At 37.4% G+C, this 27,900-nt stretch overlaps 1 protein-coding gene across 1 annotated transcript; it reads right to left on the minus strand.

Moving 5' to 3' along the window:
• Positions 1-23,450: 23,450 nt before the first annotated feature.
• On the minus strand, positions 23,451-24,848 carry LOC133754536 (syntenin-1-like). Its single transcript, XM_062184981.1, has one exon. The coding sequence runs from the start codon at positions 24,817-24,819 to the stop codon at positions 23,923-23,925; it is 897 nt and encodes a 298-aa protein (XP_062040965.1). The 5' UTR covers positions 24,820-24,848; the 3' UTR covers positions 23,451-23,922.
• Positions 24,849-27,900: the final 3,052 nt, after the last annotated feature.

The following is a 27,900-nucleotide window of genomic DNA, read 5'->3' on the forward strand; positions in this document are numbered from 1 at the left end:
TCCAGTCATTTCCAGACAAAGTGTTGTGGAACTGGTATGCAATGGACTCAGAAAATCACCGTCAAACTGGTTTTGGAGAAAAGCAAACCTTTTTTCTTGGCCAAGTGGATAAAAAGTCTTGTTTGCAAATACAAATATCCTGTTTGTTTGCAATGATAGCTCTAGCTTTCTGCGTAGAAAACACAAATGTGAGGCGGAACAAAAGAAAAGCAGTCTTTTCCATCCCAAATCATGGAGGTAATGTGCAGAGAAGAATATCCATATTTCAAGAACGAGGAAAGTGACTGGATAAAGGAAGCAGGACTACCCACTCTAGGAGTCAACACAGAAATATTTGCCAAATCCTGAGTTCAGAATCTTGTTTTCCAGATGAATAAAAAGCACCTAAATGTCAAGGGAAATGTTCTTCCTGTGATAAGGAACCTTACAAGGCCCAACTGCTACACTTGGCCTCCCGGGGGCCTTACGCCCCCGGCCCAGAGGCCAGCAGGCCACGCCCGCCTCACTCCGCCATCTTCGCTCCACTTTTATTTTGTTCCACCTCTCAGATTCGACGGAGATCCCCGTGGCATGCAGCTGTCAGGCTGACTTTCCCAGAAAGAAAGAAGCCACTGAGAAGCAATCTTCTGCTGCAGTTTTCCTAATTATAAAGAAATTATTTTACACACTGAAGGCTGATGTTTAGTTTGAAGCAGGTGCTTAGGTAGGGGTACTTGTCAGTTCTCTACCTGTTGTTCCAAACAAGAAGACTAAATATAAGGATGGCTGACTGCAGAGCTTGTCTTCCAGATCAGCTACTACCATGAGGAGCACAGTTAAGACCTCAGCAGTAAATTCCAAATCTGCATTTGAATTTGAAATGAAAAGAGATGCTAAAAGTGACACATATTTATATATTTGAATCCTGGCTCATCCTGTGACATAGATTTCCGGGATAAGATCAAAGGTCCAGTTCAGCTGTTAAAGAAGAGTGAGGACAAGATTTCAAGGTTCATTTTATGTGTGAATAAACCACCACAATTTCTTTTCAAATACACATTTTTACATGTGTAAATCCACATTTTTGGATAAAAAGAGGGATTTTCTCCTAGAGAAGAAAGTTGTTGACTTCTTTCTCAGAAGTCTGAACAGTTGAGTTTTTACAATGTGTTTTCATTGTTCTAAGGAAGGACCAGATTATGCAGTGGCTAACCCTGTGAATGAATGCTTGGATTTAGTTGCAAGGATGCTGAAAGAAAGCAAAAGTTTTGTGTTCAGTATGAAACCTATTCACCTCTCTAGATGGGAGGCTGCTGTGTTATAAATTACTTAATTTTTTTGTGGACTCTTAATAGCACATGAGACTGTTTTCTTGTTGCTATGGCTAGAATAAAAATGGCATAAGTGGTTTTTCAGTTCGGAAGATGTGATGGACCTTATAATATAACCTGCCTACAACTTTGGACATAGAGGAATGAAAAAATGAAAAAAAAGTATCCATATAGTTCCTTTCTCCCAAGAAAAAGTAACAAAGATATCTTATGTAGCACCACTGACATTATGGCATTTTGTATTCTATCCCACATTTTATATAAAAGCATAGATGACTCTTTTACTTCAACGATGGGTACCTGGATGTGTGATTAGTTTTTCTGGGTGATAAGGGTAATGTTTGAAAAGACTGGGACTTGGGTGCCTTTCGCCAGTAGAAACTGAACTCAAAGAAAGGATATCAGAAGCAATGTGCCCAAATTTGTGGTTGGGTCATTGTAGATTCAGAAGAAATTCAGGGTCTGAAAAATCTCAATAAAAATAGTTTCAATAAGAAATATGGATCTTCCTTTTTTTCCCCCTTAGCAGTTAACAGCAGTTGATGAACAGACTAAGGGAACGCAGTCCTTGCTTCCATGCCAACAGAAGACCATTGGATGAGTTCTTCCATCTGTACCTAAGAGTAAATTCTTTCCTTATGAGTCTTTGTGAGTAAAGAAGGATATTTGAATTTTTAGATGAAATTAAGAACAGGTAGTGTTAAGTCCTCTCTGTTTTCTGAAATGTTTGCCCAGGGCCTTGCATGCTGTGATGTTGGGAACTTGGGGCAGATTTACTAAAATTTGAAAGTAATAGAAATGGCAAAAAAAAGAAAGAAAACCCAAATGTGAACATATTTGGCCTGCATATGAAACCAATTAGCATTTCCAGCACAAAACAAAATTTAATCTACTGAATTTCATTCTAAAACTTAAAGTCCAATGATAATATCTAGAAAACACAAACACAGAGGCTGTAGCAAGATCTGGGATTCAGTTAGCCATAACACAAGAGGATATTTCTGGTTTCATCCAGGCATATCGAGACAAAGTGCTGTGGAACTGGTATGCAATGGACTCAGATAATCACAGTCAAACTGGTTTTGGAGAATAGCAAAGCATTTTCTTAGGCAAGTGCATAAAATGTCATCTACTCCAACACAAATATCATGTTTCTTTGCAGCAATTACTGTAGTTTTCTGCCTAGACAGCACGAATGTGTTGAGATTGTGTCTCCATGTGGAGCTAATTAGTGCTTCCCAGCACCAAAGTAAATATTCCCTGCTTAAATTCATTCAAAACCATAAAGTGCATTGATAATATCAAAAAACACAAAGCAGAGCCTGTAGCAAGGTCTGGGATTGAGTTTGCCATAACACAAGATGATATTTCTCGTTTCATCCAGTCATTTCCAGACAAAGTGTTGTGGAACTGGTATGCAATGGACTCAGAAAATCACCCTCAAACTGGTTTTGGAGAAAAGCAAACTCTTTTCCTTGGCCAAGTGGATAAATAGTCATGTTTGCAAATATAAATATCCTGTTTGTTTGCAATGATAGCTCTAGCTTACTTCGTAGAAAACACAAATGTGAACATGTCTGGCCTGCATATGAAACCAATAGGCATTTCCAGCTAAAACAAAATTTCCTCTACTGAAATTCATTCTAAAACGTAAAGTCCATTGATAATATCCAGAAAACACAAACACAAAGGTTGTAGCAAGATCTGGGATTCAGATAGCCATAACACAAGAGGATATTTCTGGTTTCATCCAGGCATATCTGGACAAAGTGCTGTGGAACTGGTATGCAATGGACTCAGATAATCACAGTCAAACTGGTTTTGGAGAATAGCAAAGCATTTTCTTAGGCAAGTGCATAAAATGTCATCTACACAAACAAAAATATTATGTTTGTTTGCAACAATTGCTGTAGTTTTCTGCCTAGACAGCACGAATGTGTTGAGATTGTGTCTCCATGTGGAGCTAATTAGTGCTTCCCAGCACCAAAGAAAATATTCCCTGCTTAAATTCATTCAAAACCATAAAGTCCATTGATAATATCAAAAACCACAAAGCAGAGCCTGTAGCAAGATCTGGGATTGAGTTAGCCATAACACAAGAGGATATTTCTGGTCTCATCCAGGCATATCCAGACAAAGAGCTGTGGAACTGGTATGCAATGGACTCAGATAATCACAGTCAAACTGGTTTTGGAGACAAGCAAAGTATTTTCTTAGGCAAGTGCATAAAATGTCATCTACACAAACACAAATATCATGATACTTTGCAGCAATTGCTGTAGTTTTCTGCCTAAACAGCACGAATGTGTTGAGTTTGTGTCTCCATGTGGAGCTAATTAGTGCTTCCCAGCACCAAAGTAAATATTCCCTGCTTAAATTCATTCAAAACCATAAAGTGCATTGATAATATCAAAAAACACAAAGCAGAGCCTGTAGCAAGGTCTGGGATTGAGTTTGCCATAACACAAGATGATATTTCTCGTTTCATCCAGTCATTTCCAGACAAAGTGTTGTGGAACTGGTATGCAATGGACTCAGAAAATCACCCTCAAACTGGTTTTGGAGAAAAGCAAACTCTTTTCCTTGGCCAAGTGGATAAATAGTCATGTTTGCAAATATAAATATCCTGTTTGTTTGCAATGATAGCTCTAGCTTACTTCGTAGAAAACACAAATGTGAACATGTTTGGCCTGCATATGAAACCAATAGGCATTTCCAGCTAAAACAAAATTTCCTCTACTGAAATTCATTCTAAAACGTAAAGTCCATTGATAATATCCAGAAAACACAAACACAAAGGTGGTAGCAAGATCTGGGATTCAGTTAGCCATAACACAAGAGGATATTTCTGGTTTCATCCAGGCATATCCGGACAAAGTGCTGTGGAACTGGTATGCAATGGACTCAGATAATCACAGTCAAACTGGTTTTGGAGAATAGCAAAGCATTTTCTTAGGCAAGTGCATAAAATGTCATCTACACAAACACAAATATCATGATACTTTGCAGCAATTGCTGTAGTTTTCTGCCTAGACAGCACGAATGTGTTGAGATTGTGTCTCCATGTGGAGCTAATTAGTGCTTCCCAGCACCAAAGAAAATATTCCCTGCTTAAATTCATTCAAAACCATAAAGTCCATTGATAATATAAAAAACACAAAGCAGAGCCTGTAGCAAGATCTGGGATTGAGTTAGCCATAACACAAGAGGATATTTCTGGTCTCATCCAGGCATATCCAGACAAAGTGCTGTGGAACTGGTATGCAATGGACTCAGATAATCACAGTCAAACTGGTTTTGGAGACAAGCAAATTATTTTCTTAGGCAAGTGCATAAAATGTCATCTACACAAACACAAATATCATGATACTTTGCAGCAATTGCTGTAGTTTTCTGCCTAGACAGCACGAATGTGTTGAGTTTGTGTCTCCATGTGGAACTAATTAGTGCTTCCCAGCACCAAAGTAAATATTCCCTGCTTAAATTCATTCAAAACCATAAAGTGCATTGATAATATCAAAAAACACAAAGCAGAGCCTGTAGCTAGCTCTGGGATTGAGTTTGCCATAACACAAGATGATATTTCTGGTTTCATCCAGGCATATCCGGACAAAGTGTTGTGGAACTGGTATGCAATGGACTCAGAAAATCACCCTCAAACTGGTTTTGGAGAAAAGCAAACTCTTTTCCTTGGCCAAGTGGATAAAAAGTCATGTTTACTATTATAAACATCGTGTTTGTTTGCAATGATAGCGCTAGCTTTCTGCGTAGAAAACACAAACGTGAACATGTTTTGCCTGCATATGAAACCAATTAGCATTTCCAGCACAAAACAAAATTTCCTCTACTGAAATTCATTCTAAAACATAAAGTCCATTGATAATATCCAGAAAACACAAACACAAAGTTTGTAGCAAGATCTGGGATTGAGTTAGCCATAACACAAGAGGATATTTCTGGTTTCATCCAGGCATATCCGAACAAAGTGCTGTGGAACTAGTATGCAATGGACTCAGGTAATCACAGTCAAACTGGTTTTGGAGACAAGCAAAGTATTTTCTTAGGCAAGTGCATAAAATGTCATCTACACAAACACAAATATTATGTTTGTTTGCAGCAATTGCTGTAGTTTTCTACCTAGACAGCATGAATGTGTTGAGTTTGTGTCTCCATGTGGAACTATTTAGAGTTTTCCAGACCAAAGAAAATATTCCCTGCTTAAATTCATTCAAAACCATAAAGTCCATTGATAATATCAAAAACCACAAAGCAGAGCCTGTAGTAAGATCTGGGATTGAGTTAGCCATAACACAAGAGGATATTTCTGGTCTCATCCAGGCATATCCAGACAAAGTGCTGTGGAACTGGTATGCAATGGACTCAGATAATCACAGTCAAACTGGTTTTGGAGACAAGCAAAGTATTTTCTTAGGCAAGTGCATAAAATGTCATCTACACCAACACAGATATCATGATACTTTGCAGCAATTGCTGTAGTTTTCTGCCTAAACAGCACGAATGTGTTGAGTTTGTGTCTCCATGTGGAACTAATTAGTGCTTCCCAGCACCAAAGTAAATATTCCCTGCTTAAATTCATTCAAAACCATAAAGTGCATTGATAATATAAAAAAACACAAAGCAGAGCCTGTAGCAAGGTCTGGGATTGAGTTTGCCATAACACAAGATGATATTTCTCGTTTCATCCAGTCATTTCCAGACAAAGTGTTGTGGAACTGGTATGCAATGGACTCAGAAAATCACCCTCAAACTGGTTTTGGAGAAAAGCAAACTCTTTTTCTTGGCCAAGTGGATAAATAGTCATGTTTGCAAATATAAATATCCTGTTTGTTTGCAATGATAGCTCTAGCTTACTTCTTAGAAAACACAAATGTGAACATGTTTGGCCTGCATATGAAACCAATAGGCATTTCCAGCTAAAACAAAATTTCCTCTACTGAAATTCATTCTAAAACGTAAAGTCCATTGATAATATCCAGAAAACACAAATACAAAGGTGGTAGCAAGATCTGGGATTCAGTTAGCCATAACAAAAGAGGATATTTCTGGTTTCATCCAGGCATATCCGGACAAAGTGCTGTGGAACTGGTATGCAATGGACTCAGATAATCACAGTCAAACTGGTTTTGGAGAATAGCAAAGTATTTTCTTAGGCAAGTGCATAAAATGTCATCTACTCCAACACAAATGTCATGTTTCTTTGCAACAATTGCTGTAGTTTTCTGCCTAGACAGCACGAATGTGTTGAGATTGTGTCTCCATGTGGAGCTAATTAGTGCTTCCCAGCACCAAAGAAAATATTCCCTGCTTAAATTCATTCAAAACCATAAAGTCCATTGATAATATCAAAAAACACAAAGCAGAGCCTGTAGCAAGATCTGGGATTGAGTTAGCCATAACACAAGAGGATATTTCTGGTCTCATCCAGGCATATCCAGACAAAGTGCTGTGGAACTGGTATGCAATGGGCTCAGATAATCACAGTCAAACTGGTTTTGGAGACTAGCAAAGTATTTTCTTAGGCAAGTGCATAAAATGTCATCTACTCCAACACAAATGTCATGTTTCTTTGCAGCAATTGCTGTAGTTTTCTGCCTAGACAGCACGAATGTGTTGAGTTTGTGTCTCCAGGTGAAACTAATTAGTGCTTCCCAGCACCAAAATAAATATTCCCTGCTTAAATTCATTCGAAACCATAACGTCCATTGATAATATCAAAAAACACAAAGCAGAGCCTGTAGCAAGGTCTGGGATTGAGTTTGCCATAACACAAGACGATATTTCTGGTTTCATCCAGGCATATCCGGACAAAGTGTTGTGGAACTGGTATGCAATGGACTCAGAAAATCACCCTAAAACTGGTTTTGGAGAAAAGCAAACTCTTTTCCTTGGCCAAGTGGATAAAAAGTCATGTTTACGATTATAAACATCGTGTTTATTTGCAATGATAGCGCTAGCTTTCTGCGTAGAAAACACAAACGTGAACATGTTTTGCCTGCATATGAAACCAATTAGCATTTCCAGCACAAAACAAAATTTCCTCTACTGAAATTCATTCTAAAACATAAAGTCCATTGATAATATCCAGAAAACACAAACACAAAGGTTGTAGCAAGATCTGGGATTCAGTTACCCATAACACAAGAGGATGTTTCTGGTTTCATCCAGGCATATCCGGACAAAGTGCTGTGGAACTGGTATGCAATGGACTCAGAAAATCACCCTCAAACCAGTTTTGGAGAAAAGCAAACTCTTTTTCTTGGCCACGTGTATAAAAAGTCATGTTTGCAAATATAAATATCCTGTTTGTTTGCAATGATAGCTCTATCTTTCTGCGTAGAAAACACAAATGTGAACATGGTTGGCCTGCATATGAAACCAATAGGCATTTCCAGCACAAAACAAAATTTCCTCTATTGAAATTCATTCTATACCGTAAAGTCCATTGATAATATCCAGAAAACACAAACACAAAGGTTGTAGCAAGATCTGGGATTCAGTTAGCCATAACACAAGAGGATATTTCTGGTTTCATCCAGTCATATCCGAACAAAGTGCTGTGGAACTAGTATGCAATGGACTCAGATAATCACAGTCAAACTGGTTTTGGAGAATAGCAAAGTATTTTCTTAGGCAAGTGCATAAAATGTCATCTACACAAACACACATATTACGTTTGTTTGCAGCAATTGCTGTAGTTTTCTACCTAGACAGCATGAATATGTTGAGTTTGTGTCTCCATGTGGAACTATTTAGCGTTTCCGAGACCAAAGAAAATATTCCCTGCTTAAATTCATTCAAAACCATAAAGTGCATTGATAATATCAAAAAACACAAAGCAGAGCCTGTAGCAAGATCTAGGATTGAGTTAGCCATAACACAAGAGGATATTTCTGGTTTCATCCAGTCATTTCTAGACAAAGTGTTGTGGAACTGGTATGCAATGGACTCAGAAAATCACCCTCAAACTGGTTTTGGAGAAAAGCAAACTCTTTTTCTTGGCCAAGTGGATAAATAGTCATGTTTGCAAATATAAATATCCTGTTTGTTTGCAATGATAGCTCTAGCTTACTTCGTAGAAAACACAAATGTGAACATGTTTGGCCTGCATATGAAACCAATAGGCATTTCCAGCTAAAACAAAATTTCCTCTACTGAAATTCATTCTAAAACGTAAAGTCCATTGATAATATCCAGAAAACACAAACACAAAGGTGGTAGCAAGATCTGGGATTCAGTTAGCCATAACACAAGAGGATATTTCTGGTTTCATCCAGGCATATCCGGACAAAGTGCTGTGGAACTGGTATGCAATGGACTCAGATAATCACAGTCAAACTGGTTTTGGAGAATAGCAAAGCATTTTCTTAGGCAAGTGCATAAAATGTCATCTACACAAACACAAATATCATGATACTTTGCAGCAATTGCTGTAGTTTTCTGCCTAGACAGCACGAATGTGTTGAGATTGTGTCTCCATGTGGAGCTAATTAGTGCTTCCCAGCACCAAAGAAAATATTCCCTGCTTAAATTCATTCAAAACCATAAAGTCCATTGATAATATCAAAAAACACAAAGCAGAGCCTGTAGCAAGATCTGGGATTGAGTTAGCCATAACACAAGAGGATATTTCTGGTCTCATCCAGGCATATCCAGACAAAGTGCTGTAGAACTGGTATGCAATGGGCTCAGATAATCACAGTCAAACTGGTTTTGGAGACTAGCAAAGTATTTTCTTAGGCAAGTGCATAAAATGTCATCTACTCCAACACAAATGTCATGTTTCTTTGCAGGAATTGCTGTAGTTTTCTGCCTAGACAGCACGAATGTGTTGAGTTTGTGTCTCCATGTGGAACTAATTAATTCTTCCCAGCACCAAAATAAATATTCCCTGCTTAAATTCACTCGAAACCATAACGTCCATTGATTATATCAAAAAACACAAAGCAGAGCCTGTAGCAAGATCTGGGATTGAGTTTGCCATAACACAAGATGATATTTCTGGTTTCATCCAGTCATTTCCAGACAAAGTGTTGTGGAACTAGTATGCAATGGACTCAGAAAATCTCCGTCACACTGGTTTTGGAGAAAAGCAAACTCTTTTTCTTGGCCAAGTGGATTAAAAGTCATGTTTACGATTATAAATATCCTGTTTGTTTGCAATGATAGCGCTAGCTTTCTGCATAGAAAACACAAACGTGAACATGTTTTGCCTGCATATGAAACCAATTAGCATTTCCAGCACAAAAACAAAATTTCCTCTACTGAAATTCATTCTAAAACGTAAAGTCCATTGATAATATCCAGAAAACACAAACACAAAGGTTGTAGCAAGATCTGGGATTGAGTTAGCCATAATTCAAGAGGATGTTTCTGGTTTCATCCAGGCATATCCGGACAAAGTGCTGTGGAACTGGTATGCAATGGACTCAGAAAATCACCCTCAAAACAGTTTTGGAGAATAGCAAAGTTATTTCTTAGGCAAGTGCATAAAATGTCATCTACACCAACACAAATATCATGTTTGTTTCCAGCAATTACTGTAGTTTTCTTCCTAGACAGCACAAATGTGTTGAGTTTGTGTCTCCATGTGGAACTAATTAGTGCTTCCCAGCTCCAAAGAAAATATTCCCTGCTTAAATTCATTCAAAACCATAAAGTCCATTGATTATATCAAAAAACACAAAGCAGAGCCTGTAGCAAGATCTAGGATTGAGTTAGCCATAACACAAGAGGATATTTCTGGTTTCATCCAGTCATTTCCAGACAAAGTGTTGTGGAACTGGTATGCAATGGACTCAGAAAATCACCCTCAAACTGGTTTTGGAGAAAAGCAAACTCTTTTTCTTGGCCAAGTGGATAAATAGTCATGTTTGCAAATATAAATATCCTGTTTGTTTGCAATGATAGCTCTAGCTTACTTCGTAGAAAACACAAATGTGAACATGTTTGGCCTGCATATGAAACCAATAGGCATTTCCAGCTAAAACAAAATTTCCTCTACTGAAATTCATTCTAAAACGTAAAGTCCATTGATAATATCCAGAAAACACAAACACAAAGGTGGTAGCAAGATCTGGGATTCAGTTAGCCATAACACAAGAGGATATTTCTGGTTTCATCCAGGCATATCCGGACAAAGTGCTGTGGAACTGGTATGCAATGGACTCAGATAATCACAGTCAAACTGGTTTTGGAGAATAGCAAAGCATTTTCTTAGGCAAGTGCATAAAATGTCATCTACACAAACACAAATATCATGATACTTTGCAGCAATTGCTGTAGTTTTCTGCCTAGACAGCACGAATGTGTTGAGATTGTGTCTCCATGTGGAGCTAATTAGTGCTTCCCAGCACCAAAGAAAATATTCCCTGCTTAAATTCATTCAAAACCATAAAGTCCATTGATAATATCAAAAAACACAAAGCAGAGCCTGTAGCAAGATCTGGGATTGAGTTAGCCATAACACAAGAGGATATTTCTGGTCTCATCCAGGCATATCCAGACAAAGTGCTGTAGAACTGGTATGCAATGGGCTCAGATAATCACAGTCAAACTGGTTTTGGAGACTAGCAAAGTATTTTCTTAGGCAAGTGCATAAAATGTCATCTACTCCAACACAAATGTCATGTTTCTTTGCAGGAATTGCTGTAGTTTTCTGCCTAGACAGCACGAATGTGTTGAGTTTGTGTCTCCATGTGGAACTAATTAGTGCTTCCCAGCACCAAAATAAATATTCCCTGCTTAAATTCACTCGAAACCATAACGTCCATTGATTATATCAAAAAACACAAAGCAGAGCCTGTAGCAAGATCTGGGATTGAGTTTGCCATAACACAAGATGATATTTCTGGTTTCATCCAGTCATTTCCAGACAAAGTGTTGTGGAACTAGTATGCAATGGACTCAGAAAATCTCCGTCACACTGGTTTTGGAGAAAAGCAAACTCTTTTTCTTGGCCAAGTGGATTAAAAGTCATGTTTACGATTATAAATATCCTGTTTGTTTGCAATGATAGCGCTAGCTTTCTGCATAGAAAACACAAACGTGAACATGTTTTGCCTGCATATGAAACCAATTAGCATTTCCAGCACAAAAACAAAATTTCCTCTACTGAAATTCATTCTAAAACGTAAAGTCCATTGATAATATCCAGAAAACACAAACACAAAGGTTGTAGCAAGATCTGGGATTGAGTTAGCCATAATTCAAGAGGATGTTTCTGGTTTCATCCAGGCATATCCGGACAAAGTGCTGTGGAACTGGTATGCAATGGACTCAGAAAATCACCCTCAAAACAGTTTTGGAGAATAGCAAAGTTATTTCTTAGGCAAGTGCATAAAATGTCATCTACACCAACACAAATATCATGTTTGTTTCCAGCAATTACTGTAGTTTTCTTCCTAGACAGCACAAATGTGTTGAGTTTGTGTCTCCATGTGGAACTAATTAGTGCTTCCCAGCTCCAAAGAAAATATTCCCTGCTTAAATTCATTCAAAACCATAAAGTCCATTGATTATATCAAAAAACACAAAGCAGAGCCTGTAGCAAGGTCTGGGATTCAGTTTGCCATAACACAAAAGGATCTTTCTGGTTTCATCCAGGCATATCCGGACAAAGTGTTGTGGAACTGGTATGCAATGGACTCAGAAAATCACCCTCAAACTGGTTTTGGAGAAAAACAAAATCTTTTTCTTGGCCAAGTGGATAAAAAGTCATGTTTACAAATATAATTCTCAGGTTTGTTTGCAACGATTGCTCAAGCTTGCTGCGTAGAAAACACAAATGTGAACATGGTTGGCCTGCATATGAAACCAATAGGCATTTCCAGCACAAAACAAAATTTCCTCTATTGAAATTCATTCTAAAACGTAAAGTCCATTGATAATATCCAGAAAACACAAACACAAAGGTTGTAGCAAGATCTGGGATTCAGTTAGCCATAACACAAGAGGATATTTCTGGTTTCATCCAGGCATATCCACACAAAGTGCACTGGAATTGGTATGCAATGGACTCAGATAATCACAGTCAAACAAGTTTTGCAAAATCGCAAAGTATTTTCTTATGCAAGTGCATAAAATGTCATCTACACAAACACAAATATCATATTTGTTTGCAGCAATTGCTGTAGTTTTCTGCCTAGACAGCACGAATGTGTTGAGTTTGTGTTTCCATGTGGAACTAATTAGGGTTTCCCAGCACCAAAATAAATATTCCCTGTTTGAATTCATTCCAAACCATAAAATCCATTGATAATATCAAAAAACACAAAGCAGATCCTGTAGCAAGATCTGGGTTTGAGTTAGCCATAACACAGAGGATATTTGTGGTTTCATCCAGTCATATCCGGACAAAGTGGTGTGGAATTTGTAAGCAATGGATCGAGTAAATCACAGAAAAAATGGTTTTGGAAAAAAGCAAAGTCTTTTTGTTAGGCAAGTATATAAAATGCCATCTATACAAACAGGAATATGATGTTTGTTTGCTGCAGTTCCTCTAGTTTCTCCCTAGAAAATATGAATGTGTAGAGCTGGTGTCTCCATGTGGAGTCAACTACTGTTTCCCAGCACAAAATTAAATGTTCCCTGATAAAAAACATTCAAAACAATTAGGTCTGTCAATAATATCCAGAAAACACAAACACAGAGCCTGTGGTAATATCTGGGATTGAGATAGCCAAAACACAACCAGATATTTCTGGTTTCATCAAGTCATATCTGGAAAAAGTGGTGTGGAATTCGTATGCAATGGAACGAGAAAATTACAAAAAAATGGATATGGAGGAAATCAAAGTCTTTTCTTTAGGCAAGTGCATAAAATGTCATGTATACAAACAGAAATATCATGTTTCTTTGCCGCAGTTCCTCTAGCTTTCTCCCTAGAAAATATGAAAGTGTAGAGCTGGTGTCTCCATGTGGAACCAATTAGTGTTTCCCAGCACAAAATTAAATGTTCCCTGAATAAAAAAATTCAAAACAATAAATCCCTGGGTTACATCCAGGAAACACAAACACAGAGCATGTAGCAATATGTGGGATTCAGTTAGCCAAAACACAACCGGATATATCTAGTTTCATCCAGTCATATGCAGACAAAGTGGGATAGAATTCGTATGCAATGGCCCAAGATAATCACAGTACAAATGGTTTTTGAAAAACCAAAGTCTTTTCGTTAGGCCAGTGCTTTAAATGTCATCTATACAAACAGAAATATCATGTTTGTTTTCAGCAGTTCCTCTAGATTTCTCCCTAGAAAATATGAATGTGTAGAGCTGGTGTCTCCATGTGGATTCAACTAGTGTTTACCAGCCCAAAATTAAATTTACTCTCATAAGAAATATTCAAAATAATAAAGACTGTCGATAATATCCGGAAACATTAACCAGAGGCTGTAGCAATATCTGGGATTGAGTTAGCCAAAACACAACCGCATATTTCTGGTTTTATCCAGGCATATCTGGCCAAAGTGGTGTGGAATTCATATGCAATGGCCCAAGATAATCACAGTACAAATGGTTTTGTAGAAAAGCAAAGTCTTTTCGTTAGGCAAGTGCATATAATATCATCTATATAGACAGAAATATCATGTTTGTTTGCCACAGTTCCTATAGTTTTCTTCCCAGAAAATACGAATATGTAGAGCTGGTGTCTCCATGTGGAGTAACTATGTTTCTATGGTACAAAATTAAATGTTCCCTGATAAAAACACTTAAAACAATTAGGTCCATCGATAATATCCTGAAAACACAAACACAGAGGTTTTCACAATATTTCAGACTGAGTTAGGCAAAACACAACCGGATATTTCTGGTTTCATCCAGTTTTATCAGGAAAAAATGGTGTGGAATTCGTATGAAATGGACCGAGAAATCACAGTACAAATGGTTTTGAGAAAAGCAAAGTCTTTTCGTTAGGCAAGTGCATAAAATGTCATCAATACAAACAGAAATATCATGTTTGTTTGCCATAGTTCCTCTAGCTTTCTCCCTAGAAAATACGAATGTGTAGAGCTGGTGTCTCCATGTGGAAACCATTAGTGATTTCAAAAACGAAATTAAATGTTCCCTGACAATAAACATACAAAACAATAAAGTCCGTGGATAATATCAGGAATACACAAACACAGAGGCTGTAGCAATATCAGGAATTGAGATAGCAAAAATAATATCCGATGTTTCCAGTTTCATGCAGTCATATCCGGGGAAACTGTTGTGGAATTCGTATGCACTATCTCGAGACAATCTCAGAAAAATGGTTTCGGAGAAAAGCAAAGTCTTTTCGTTAGGCAAGTGCATAAAATTTCATCAATACAAACAGAAATATCCTGTTTGTTTGCCGCAGTTCCTCTAGCTTTCTCCCTAGAAATACTAATGTGTAGAGCTGCTGTCCCCATGATGAACCAATTAGTGTTTCAATGGTAAAAATTAAATATGCCCTGATAAAAACATTCAAAACAATAAAGTCCATCGATAATATCCAGAAAACAGAAACACAGAGGCTGTAGCAATATTTCTGATTGAGTTAGCCAAAACACAACCGATATTTCTTTTTTCATCCAGTCATATCCGGACAAACTGGTGTGGAATTCATATGCAATGGACTGAGAAAATCACAGTAAAAATGGTATTGGAGAAAAGCAAAGTATTTTCGTTAGGCAAATGCATAAAATGTCATCTATACAAACAGAAATATCATGTTTGTTTGCCGCAGTTCCTCTAGCTTTCTCCCTAGAAAATACGAATATGTAGAGCTGGTGTCTCCATGTGGAACCTATTACTGTATCCAAGCTCAAAATAAAATGTTCCTTGTTAAAAAACACTAGAAACAATAAAATCCATTGATAATATCCAGAAAACACAAACACAGAGGCTGTAGCAAATCTGGGATTGAGTTACCCAGAACAAAACCGGATATTTCCGGTTTCATCCAGTCATATGCGGACAAAATGGTGTGGAATTCGTATGCAATGGACCGAGAATATCACAGTATAAATGGTTTGGAGAAAAGCAGAGTCATTTCGTTAGGGTAGTGCATAAAATGTCATCGATACAAACAGAAATATCATGTTTGTTTGCTGAAGTTCCTCTAGCTTTCTCCCTAGAAAATACGAATGTGTAGAGCTGGTGTTCCCATGATGAACCAATTAGTGTTTCAACGTTAAAAAATGAAATGTTATCTGATAAAAACATTCAAAACAATAAAGTCCATCGATAATATCCAGAAAACACAAACACAGAGGCTTTCACAATTTTTCGGGTTGAGTTAGCCAAAACACATCCGGATATTTCTGTTTTCATCCAGTCATATCTGGACAAAGTGGTGTGGAATTTGTATGCAATGGACCGAGAAAATCACAGTAAAAATGGGTTTGGAGAAAAGGAAAGTCTTTTCGTTAGGCAAGTGCATAAAATGTCATCTATACAAACAGAAATATCATGTTTGCTTGCTGCAGTTCCTCTAGCTTTCTCCCTAGAAAATATGAATGTGTAGAGCTGGTGTCTCCATGTGGAACCAATTAGTGACTCCAAGCACAAAATTAAAAGTTCCCTGATAAAAAACATTCAAAACAAAAAAGTCCGTGTATAATATCAGGAATACACTAACAAAGAGGCTGTAGCAAATTCTGTGATTGAGTTAGCCACAAAAAAGCAGATAATTCCGGTTAAATTCAGTCATATCCGGACAAATGGTGTGGAATTCGTATGCAATGGACTGAGAAAATCACAGTAAAAATGGTTTTGGAGAAAAGCTAAGTGTTTTCGTTAGGCAACTGCATAAAATGTCGTCTATACAAACAGAAATATCCTGTTTGTTTGCTGCGGTTCCTCTAGCTTTCTCCCTAGAAAATACGAATGTGTAGAGCTCGTGTCCCCATGATGAACCAATTAGTGTTCCTAAGGTACAAAATTAAATATTCCCTGATAAAAACTTTCAAAACAATAAAGTTCATCCATAATATCCAGAAAACAGAAACACGGAAACTTTCACAATATTTCGGATTGAGTTAGCCAAAACACAACCGTATATTTCTTTTTTCATCCAGTCATATCCGGACAAAGTGGTGTGGAATTCATATGCAATGGACTGAGAAAATCACAGTACAAATGGTTTTGGATAAAACCAAAGGCTTTTCGTTAGGCAAGTGCATAAAAGATCATCCATACTAACAGAAATATCATGTTTGTTTGCCGCAGTTCCTCTAGGTTACTCCATAGAAAATACGAATGTGTAGAGCTGGTGTCGCCATGTGGAACCAATTAATGTTTCCAAAAACTAAATTAAATGTTCCCTTATAAAAAAAATTCAAGGCCATAAAGTCCGTGGATAATATCAGGAATACACATATACAGAGGCTGTAGGAATATCTGGGATTGGGTTTGCCAAACCAAAACCCAATATTTCCGGTGTCATCCAGTCATATCTGGACAAACTGGTGTGGAATTTGTATGCAATTGACCGAGAAAATCACAGTAAAAATGGTTTGGAGAAAAGCTAAATATTTTTGTTAGGCAAGTGCATAAAATGTCATCTATACAAACAGAAATATCATGTATGTTTGCAGCAGTTCCTCTAGCTTTCTCCCTAGAAAATACGAATGTGTAGAGCTGGTGTCCCCATCATGAACTAATCAGTGTTTCTATGGTACAAAATTAAATGGTCCCTGATAAAAACATTCAAAACAATAAAGTCCATTGATAATATCCAGAAAACACAAAAAAAGAAACTTTCACTTATTGCGCATTGAGTTAGCGAAAACACAACCGGACATTTCTGGTTTCATCCTGTCATATCCGGTAAACTGGTGTGGAATTCGTATGCAATGGGCTTAGAAAATCAGAGTAAAAATGGTTTTGGAGTAAAGCAAAGTCTTTTCGTTAGGCAAGTGCATAAAATGTCATCGATACAAACAGAAATATCATGTTTGTTTGCCGCAGTTCCTGTAGCTTTCTCCCTAGAAAGTATGAATGTGTAGAGCTCGTGTCTCCATTTGGAACCACTTAGTGATACTAAGCACAAAATTAAATGTTCCCTGATAAAAAAACATTCAAAACAATAAAGTCTGTGGATAATATCAGGAATACAGAAACACAGATGCTGTAGCAATATCTGGGATTCAGTTAGCCTAAACATAACTGGATATTTCCGGTTTCATCCAGTCATATCCGGAAAAACTGGTGTGGAATTCACATGCAAGGTACGGAAAAAATCACAGTAAAAATGGTTTTTGGAAAAGCAAAGTCTTTTTGTTAGGCAGGGGATAAAATGTCATCAATACAAACAGAAATATCATGTTTTTTTGCCGCAGTTCCTCTAGCTTTCTCCCTAGAAAATACGAATGTGTACATCTGGTGTCCCCTTGATGAACCAATTAGTGTTTCAACGGTACAAAATGAAATGCTCCCTGATAAAAACATTCAAAACATTAAAGTCTATCGTTAATATCCAGAAAACACAAACACAGATGCTTTCACATTATAACTTTTTGAGTTAGCCAAAACACAACCGGATATTTCTGGTTTCATCCAGTCATACCCGGACAAAGTAGTGTGGAATTCGTATGCAATGGACCTAGAAAAATCAGAGGAAAATTGTTTTGGAGAAAAGCAAAGTATTTTCTTTAGGCAAGTGCAGAAAATGACATCTATGCAAACAGAAATATTTGTTTGTTTGCCATAGTTCCTCTTGCTTTCTCCCAACAAAATACGAATGTGTAGAGCTGGTGTTTCCATGCGGAACCAACTAGCGTTTCGCAGCACAAAATTAAATGTTCCCTTATGAAAAACATTGAAAATAATAAATTCGGTCGATAATATCCAGAAAACACAAACACAGAGCCTGTGGCAATATGTGGAATTGAGTTAGCCAAAACAAAACTGGATATTTCTGGTTTCATCCAGACATATCTGGAGAAAGTGTTGTGGAATTCGTATACAATGAATATAGACAATCACAGTAGAAATGGTTTTGGAAAAAGTAAATTTATTTCATCAGCAAGTTAAAAAATATCATTTATACAAACCTAAATATCATGTTTGTTTGCCCCAGTTCCTTTAGGATTCTCCCTATAAAATTCGAATGTGTAGAGCTGGTGTGTCCCCATGTGGAACCAATTTGTGTTTCCATGTACAAAATTAAGTGTTCCCTGATAAAAAACATTCAAAATAATAAATCCATCGACAATATCCAGAAAACACAAATGCAGAGGCTGTCGCATTATCTGGCATTGAGTTAGCCAAATCACAAAGGATATTTCTAGTTTCAAGCAGTCATATGGAGAGAAAGTGGTGTGGAATTAATATACAATGGACATAGACAATCATAGTAAAAATGGTTTTGGTGAATAGCAAAGTCTTTTCATTAGGCAAGTCCATAAAATCTCATCTATACAAACAGAAATATCATGTTTGCTTGCTGCAATTCCTCCAGCTTTATCCTTAGTAAATACGAATGTGTAGAGCTGGTGTCTCCATGTGGAACCAATTAGTGTTTCCAAGCACAAAATTCAATGTTCCCTGATAAAAAACATTCATAACAAAAAAGACCATCGATAATATCCAGAAAACACAAACACAGAGGCTGTCGCAATATTTGGGATAGAGTTAGCCAAAGAAAACCCGGGTATTTCTGGTTTCATCCAGTCATATCCGGACAAAGTGCTGTGGAATTCATATGCCATGGACCGTGAACATCACAGTAAAAATGCTTTTGGAGAAAAGCAAAGTCTTCTCGTTAGGCAAGTGCATAAAATGTCACCTATACAAACAAAAATATCATGTTTGTTTGCCGCAGTTCCTACAATTTTCTCCCTAGAAAATGCGAATATGTAGAGCTGGTGTCCCCATGTGGAACCAATGAGTGTTTGCAAGCACAAAATTAAATGTTCCCTGATAAAAAATATTTAAAACAATAAAGTTCATCGATAATATCCAGAAAACACAAACACAGAGGCTGTCGCAATATGTGTTACTGAGTTAGCATAAACACAACCGGATATTTCTGGTTTCATGCAGTCATATCCTGACAAAGTGGTGTGGAATTCGTATAAAATAGTCACAGACAATCACAGTAAAAATGGTTTCAGAGAAAAACAATGTCTTTTCGTTAGGCAAGGGCATAAAATGACATCTACACAAACAGAAATATCATGATGGTTTGCAACAGTTTCTCCAGCTTTCTGCCTAGAAAATACGAATGTGTAGAGTTGGTGTCTCCATGTGGAACCAATTAGTGTTTCCCAGCACAAAATTAAATGTTCCCTGATAAAAAACATTGAAAACAATTAAGTCCATCGATGATATAGAGAAAACAGAAACACAGAGGCTGTCGCAATATCTGGGATTGCATTAGCCAAAACATAACCGGATATTTCTGGTTTCATCCAGTCATATCAGGAAAAAGTGGTGTGGAAATCGTACGCAATGGACCGAGAAAATCACAGTACAAATGGTTTCGGAGAAAAGCAAATTCTTTCCATTGGGCAAGTGCATAAAATGTCATCTATGCAAACAGAATTATCATGTTTGTTTGCCGCAGTTCCTCTAGGTTTCTCCCTAGAAAATACGAATGTGTAGAGCTGGAGTCTCCATATGGAACCAACAGATGTTTCTAAGCACAAAATTAAATGTTCCCTGATAAAAAACTTTTATAAAAATAAAGTCCGTCGATAATATCCAAAAATCACAAACACAGAGGCTGTCGCAACATGTGGGATTTTGTTAGTGAAAACACAACCGGATATTTCTGGTTTCATCCAGTCATATCCGGAGAAACTGGTGTGGAATTCGTATACAATGGACCAGGAACATAACAGTAAAAATGTTTTTGAAAAAAAGCAAAGTCTTTTCGTTAGGCAAGTGCATAAAATGTCACGTATACAAACAGAAATATCATGTTTGTTTGCTGCAGTTTCTCTAGCTTTCTTCCTAGAAAATATGAATATGTAGAGCTGGTGTATCCATGTGGAACCAATTAGTGTTTCCCATCACAAAAATAAATGTTCTCTGATAAAAAACATTGAAAACAATAAAGTCCATCTATAATATCCGGAAAACACAAACACAGAGGCTTTCGCAACATGTGGGATTGAGTTAGTCAAAACACAACCGGATATTTCTGGTTTCATCCAGTCATACCCTGACACAGTGGTGTGGAACTCGTATGCAATGGACACAGAGAATCACAGTAAAAATCGTATTGGAGAAAAGCAAAGTGTTTCCATTAGGCAAGTGCGTAAAATGTCACCTATACCAACAGAAATATCATGTTAGTTTGCCGCAGTTCATCTGGCTTTCTCCATAGAAAATACGAATGTGTAGAGTCGGTGTCTCCATGTGGAACCAATTAGTGTTTCCAAGCACAAAATTAAATATTCCCTGACAAAAAACACTCAAAATAATAAAGTCCATCGATAATATCCTGAAAACACAAACACAGAGGCTGTCGCAACATGTGGGATTGAGTTAGCAAAAACAAAATCGGATGTTTCTGGTTTCACCGAGTCATATCTGGAGAAAGTGGTGTGGAAATTGTATACAATACACACAGACAATCACAGTAAATATGGTTTTGGAGAAAAGCAAAGTCTTTCCGTTGGGCAAGTGCATAAAATGTCACCTATACAAACAGAAATATCATGATTGTTTCCCGCGTTCATCTGGCTTTCTCCCTAGAAAATACGAATGTGCAGAGCTGATGTCTCCATGTGGAACCAATTAGTCTTTCCAAGCACAAAATTAAATGTTCCCTGATAAAAAACTTTTAAATCAATAAAGTCCATCGATAATATCCAGAAAACACAAACACAGAGTCTGTCGCAACATGTTGGAGTGAGGTAGGCAAAACACAACTGGATACTTCTGGTTTCATCTAGTTTATCCGGACAAAGTGGTGTGGAATTCATATGCAATGGACACAGACAATCACAGTAAAAATGGTATTGGAGAAAAGCAAAGTGTTTCTGTTAAGCAAGTTCATAAAATGTCACCTATACCACAGAAATATCATGTTTGTTTATCGCATTCCTCTTGCTTTGTCCCTACAAAATACGAATGTGTAGAGCTGCTGTCTCCATGTGGAACCAATTAGTCTTTCCAAGCACAAAATTAAATGTTCCCTGATAAAAAACTTTTAAAACAATAAAGTCCGTAGATAATATCCAGAAATCACAAACGCATAGGCTGTCACAACATGTGGGATTTTGTTAGCCAAAACAAAACCAGATATTTCTGGTTTCATCCAGTCATATCCTGACAAAGTGATGTGGAATTTTTATGCAATGGACCGGGACCATCACAGCAAAAATATTTTCGAAGAAAAGCAAAGTATTTCCGTTAGGCAAATGCATAAAATGTCACCTATACAAACAGAAATATCATGTTGTTTGCCGCAGTTCCTCTTGCTTTGTCCCTACAAAATACGAATGTGTAGAGCTGGTGTCTCCATGTGGAACCAAATAGTGTTTCCCAGCAGAAAATTAAATGTTCCTTGATAATAAACTTTCAATAAAATAAAGTCCGTCGATAATATCCAGAAAACACTAACACATAAGCTGTCGCAATATGTGGGATTTTGTTAGCGAAAACACAACTGGATATTTCTGGTTTCATCCAGTCATATCCTGACAAGGTTGTGTGGAATTTGTATGCATTGTACTGGGAACTTCACAGTAAAAAGTATTTTAAAGAAAAGCAAAGTCTTTTCATTAGGCAAGTGCATAAAATGTCACGTATAAAAACAGAAATATCATGTTTGTTTGCCGCAGTTCATCGAGCTTTCTCCCTACAAAATACAAATGTGTAGAGCTGGTGTCTCCATGACGAACCAATTAGTGTTTCCCAGCACAAAATTAAATGTTAACTGATAAAAAACATTCAAAACAATAAAGTCCATCGATAATATCTGGAAAACACACACACAGAGGCTGTGGCAACATGTGGGATTGAGTTAGCCAAAACACAGGCTGATATTTCTGGTTTCACCCAGTCATATCCTGACACAGTGGTGTGGAACTCGTATGCAATGGACACAGACAATCACAGTAAAAATGGTATTGGAGAAAAGCAAAGTGTTTCCATTTAGAGAGTGCATAAAATGTCACCTATACAAACAGAAATATCATGTTTGTTTGACGCAGTTCCACTAGCTTTCTCCCTAGAAAATACGAATGTGTAGAGCTGGTGTCTCCATGTGGAACCAATTAGTGGTTCCCAGCACAAAATTAAATGTTCCCTGACAAAAAACATTCAAAATAATAAAGTCTGTCCATAATATCCAGAAGACACAAACATAGAGGCTGTCGCAACATGTGGGATTGAGTTAACCAAAATACAACCGGATATTTCTCGTTTCATGCAGTCATATCCAGACAAAGTGGTGTGGAATTTGTATGCAATGGACCAAGAAAATCACAGTAAAAATGGTTTTGGAGAAAAGCAAAGTATTTCTGTTAGGCAAGTGCATAACATGTCATCTATACAAACAGAAATATCATGTTTGTTTTCCACACTTCCTTTTTTTTTCACTTTATACATTTTTAATTAGGATAGGCATAAACCAAAACAGAAAAAAAGATAAAGTGTCACTGTCACTTTGTTTGCAGGGAAGAGTCAGGAAATGGAACAAATTACCAAGAAAACATTTTTCCCAAAGTAGGTAGGTTACATAATTTTAACATTCAGATGCCAAAATTAGTATTATTCTACTTAATCTACAAATGAAAAGAGGAATCAAAAGTTCATCCTGTTTCGTATAAGAAATTTTACATTAAGTATATAGCGCTTTGTTTCTCAGGAAGCAGTACTGGCAACTTGGAGAAGATATTTCTGTTACGTGATGACTAGAAAATGTCAAATACAACCAAGCAGCTATGCTATAGCTCAGAAAGTACTATTAACCTCTTTTGGGCTAGTGCACATTTCAGTTTAATACAGAACTACATCTTGAGTTTTAGGAAGGCAGCAATAATTATATTTTGGCTTTTGTTCTAGAGCTTAGCATAGTTAAGGTGACAGTTGAAGCATATTAGTGAAGGTAGTTAAAATTTAATGACAATCATCATAATCTCTTATAACCTACATAAACTGTATAATGCTTACATGGAATGAAACCAGCATTACCTAATTGGTGTTTACATACATACAGAGGGAGAAAAAAACCTACCAAAGGCAATCACTCTAAATGTACTATCACGTACTTGTTAAAAATGCAAATATACCATAGAACTAAAATGACGTGAAGAGCACTACTCATTACCTAGAAGAAAGGTAACTGGTTCTCATACAAAGCTAAGCTGGCATCAATCACCCTCGTCACAATGGCTTAGAAAAGCATCAGGTTTCCAGTAGAGAAACTATTCTAGGAAAGTCAGTCAATCTTGTGAAAGTTTCACAGCTGTAAAACCAGGCTAAGACTACAACGACCGTGAAATCTGAGGAGATCAGATGAACCAGTAGATTCCCAGCCATAACGTGAGACGGGAAGGTCCTCATGCAGCATATGCTCCCTGGCTCCGGGAAAGCTTCGTGTGCATAATACAGAAGTAGTTGAGAAAGGAAACTGGAGATGCTCAGCGGTTTCCATTGTGTCCTAACTGTTAAACTTCAGGGATGGTGTGATCCATCAGGCTTTTCATAATGCTTGGCGCCATCCGTTTAATAATATGTTCAAAGATAAAAGCAGGCATGATTGTGACGGTAACTACAGTCCCAGATGTTGATAGTATGTCTGCAATTTGAGAGTCCTTCAATCCAATGACGTTCTGGCTGTTGATCTCACAGATGTTATGTTCCGTGAGAAGACCGTTTCTGGCTGCAGAACTATCTTTCACTATAGATGTTACTTTCCCATTTTTAAAGATAAAGCCAACGTTTCCAGTACTGTCCTTATGCATAGTAATTGTCCGCTCAAAAGGCCTGTCACGAATGGTCATTGTGATCTTCTCTCCAAAAGCCTGTTTGAGCACCTTGTGAGCTTTATCAGAGCTCCAGGCTGCACAGTTTTCACCATTGATCTGGAGTACCTGGTCGCCAAATCTCAAACCAACCAATGAGGCTGGAGAATTTGCCTGGACTAGCTGAACAAATATACCATTATCTATTGATTTAAGCCTGAGTCCAATTTTTCCATCTTGATCCTTACATAAAATGACTTCACGAATCCCTTGTTTAATTTCTGCTCTGCGAATCCCAACATCATTTCCAGTTACAGGAGCCACCATATAGTTCATACTGGAAGGTCTTGCTACCAACTGCCCCTGAAGTGGTGCTCCAGAGACCATCACCAGATTTGCATGTATTTCTTCTTCATTTAAACTCAGGCCCATGTATTGAGACAGTTCCGGATACAGTTTAGGATAAAGATTTCCATCTTGAGAGATGGGAGCAGAAGCTTCTGACAAAATTGCTGGGTTGGCAGGGTTTGCAGAAAAAGCAGTCTGAGCCTGAATTACTTTGTCTACCTTCAAGTCTTCAAGAGATGGATAGAGAGACATTTTTCCTGATTTATCTAGACCACAAGGACTCGCTCCCCGCTGCCACCGCCTCGAATACAGCTAGCGACTTCCGAGACCTGAGAAAAGGAGAGCAGCGCGCGTGCGAGGACCGCCCACCAGGCGCATCACAGCACCGCTCCCCCTGTGTTTTCCTCACTTCCTCTAGATTTCTCCCTAGAAAATACGAATGTGTGGAGCTTGTGTCTCCATGTGGAAGCTGTTAGTGTTTCCAAGCACAAAATTAAATGTTCCCTTATAAAAAAAATTCAAAACAATAAAGTTCATCAATAATATCCAGAAAACACAAACACAGAGGCTGTCTCAATATGTGGGATTGAGTTAGCCAAAACACAACCGGATAATTATGGTTTCATCGAGTCATATCCATACAAAGTGGTGTGGAATTCATATACAATGGACACAAAAAATCACAGTAAAAATGGTTTTGAAGAAAAGCAAAGTCTTTCCGTTAGGCAAGTGCATAAAATGTCATCTATACAAACAGAAATATCATGTTTGTTTCCTGCAGTTTCTTGAGCTTTCTCCCTACAAAATACATATGTGTAGAGCTGTTGCCTCCATGTGCAGTCAACTAGTGTTTCCCAGCACAAAATTAAATGTTCCTTGATAATAAACATTCAATAAAATAAAGTCCGCCGATAAAATCCAGAAAACACAAACACAGTGGCTCTCGGAAAATGTGGGATTGAGATAGCCAAAACACTACCGGATATTTCTGGTTTCATCCAGTCATATCCGGACAAAGTGGTGTGGAATTTATATACAATACACACAGACAATCACAGTAAAAATGGTTTTGGAGAAAAGCAAAGTCTTTTCGTAAGGCAAGTGCATAAAATGTCACCTACACAAACAGAAATATCATGTTTGTTTGCCGCAGTTCCTCTAGCTTTCTCCCTAGAAAATTCGAATATATAGAGCTGGTGTATCCATGTGGAAACAATTAGTTTTTCCAAGCACAAAATTCAATGTTCCCTGATAAAAAACATTTAAATCAATAAAGTCCATCGATAATATCCAGAAAACACAACACAGAGGCTGTCGCAACATGTGGGATTGAGGTAGGCAAAACACAACTGGATATTTCTGGTTTCATCCAGTCATATATGGACAAAGTGCTGTGGAATTCGTCTGCAATGGACACAGACAATCAGAGTAAAAACGGTATTGGAGAAAAACAAAGTGTTTCTGTTAGGCAAGTGCATAAAATGTCACCTATACCAACAGAAATATCATGTTTGTTTGCCGCAGTTCCTCTTGCTTTCTCCCTAGAAAATACGAATGTGTAGAGTCGGTGTCTCCATGTGGAACCAATTAGTGTTTCCAAGCACAAAATTAAATGTTTCCTTATAAAAAACACTTAAAATAATAAAGTTCCTCAATAATATCCAGAAAACACAAACACAGATGCTGTCCCAATATGTGGGATTAAGTTAGCCAAAACAGAACCGGATATTTCTGGTTTCATCCTGTCATATCCTGACAAAGTTGTGTGGAATTCATATGCAATGGACTGGGAACATCACAGTAAAAATGGTTCTGAAGAAAAGCAAAGTTTTTCATTACGCAAGTGCATAAATTGTCACCTATACAAACAGAAATATCAGGTTTGCTTGCTGTAGTTCCTCTAGCTTTCTCCCCAGACAATACGAATGTGTAGAGCTGGTGTCTCCATGTGGAACCAGTTAGTGTTTCCAAGCACAAAATTAAATGTTCCCTGACAAAAAACTTTTAAAACAATAAAGTCTGTCGATAATATCCAGAAAAAACAAACACAGAGACTGTCGCAACATGTGGGATTTTGTTAACCAAAACACAACCGGATATTTCTGGTTTCATCCAGTCATATCCAGACAAAGTGATGTGGAATTTGTATGCAATGGACCGAGAAAATCACAGTAAAAATATTTTCGAAGAAAAGCAAAGTATTTCCGTTAGGCAAATGCATAAAATGTCACCTATACAAACAGAAATATCATGTTGTTTCCCGCAGTTCCTCTTGCTTTGTCCCTACAAAATACGAATGTGTAGAGCTGGTGTCTCCATGTGGAACCAAATAGTGTTTCCCAGCAGAAAATTAAATGTTCCTTGATAATAAACATTCAATAAAAGAAAGTCCGTCGATAATATCCAGAAAACACAAACACAGCGGCTGTCGCAATATGTGGGATTTTGTTAGTGAAAACACAACCGGATATTTCTGGTTTCATCCAGTCATATCCTGACAAAGTTGTGCGGAATTTGTATGCAATGGACCGGGAACATCAAAGTAAAAATGGTTTTCGAGAAAAGCAAAGTTTTTTCATTAGGCAAGTGCATAAATGTCACTTATACAAACAGAAATATCATGTTTGTTTCCTGCAGTTCCTTGAGCTTTCTCCCTACAAAATACAAATGTGTAAAGCTGGTGACTCCATGTTGAACCAACTATTGTTTCCCAGCACACAATTAAATGTTCCCTGATAATAAACATTCAATAAAATAAAGTCCGCCGATAATATCCAGAAAACACAAACACAGTGGCTCTCACAATATGTGGGATTGAGTTAGCCAAAACACAACTGGATATTTCTGGTTTCATCCATCATCTCCGGAGAAAGTGGTGTGGAATTTGTATACAATACACAAAGACAATCACAGTAAAAATGGTTTTGGAGAAAAGCAAAGTCTTTTGCTTCGGCCAGTGAATTAAATGTCGTTCTATACAAACAGAAATATCATGTTTGTTTGCCACAGTTCCTCTAGCTTTCTCCCTATAAAATACGAATATGCAGAGCTGGTGTCTCCATGTGGAACCAATTAGTGTTTCCCAGCACAAAATTAAATGATCCCTGATAAAAAACATTCAAAACAATAAAGTCCATCGATAATATCCAGAAATCATAAACACAGAGTCTATAGCAATATCTGGGATTGAGTTAGCCAAAACACAACCGGATATTTCTGGTTTCAGCCAGTCATATCCGGACAAACTGGTGTGGAATTCGTATGCAATGGACCGAGAAAATTATAGTAAAAATGGTTTTGGAGAAAAGCAAAGTCTTTTCTTTAGGCAAGTGC

This window comes from Lepus europaeus, unplaced genomic scaffold (genome assembly GCF_033115175.1).
Source record: "Lepus europaeus isolate LE1 unplaced genomic scaffold, mLepTim1.pri SCAFFOLD_152, whole genome shotgun sequence".
Classification (NCBI taxonomy): Eukaryota; Metazoa; Chordata; class Mammalia; order Lagomorpha; family Leporidae; genus Lepus; species Lepus europaeus.

Excerpts from the sequence above, each read along its gene's own strand:
- LOC133754536 (XM_062184981.1), bottom strand. The coding sequence starts at position 24,819 with ATGTCTCTCTATCCATCTCTTGAAGACTTGAAGGTAGACAAAGTAATT.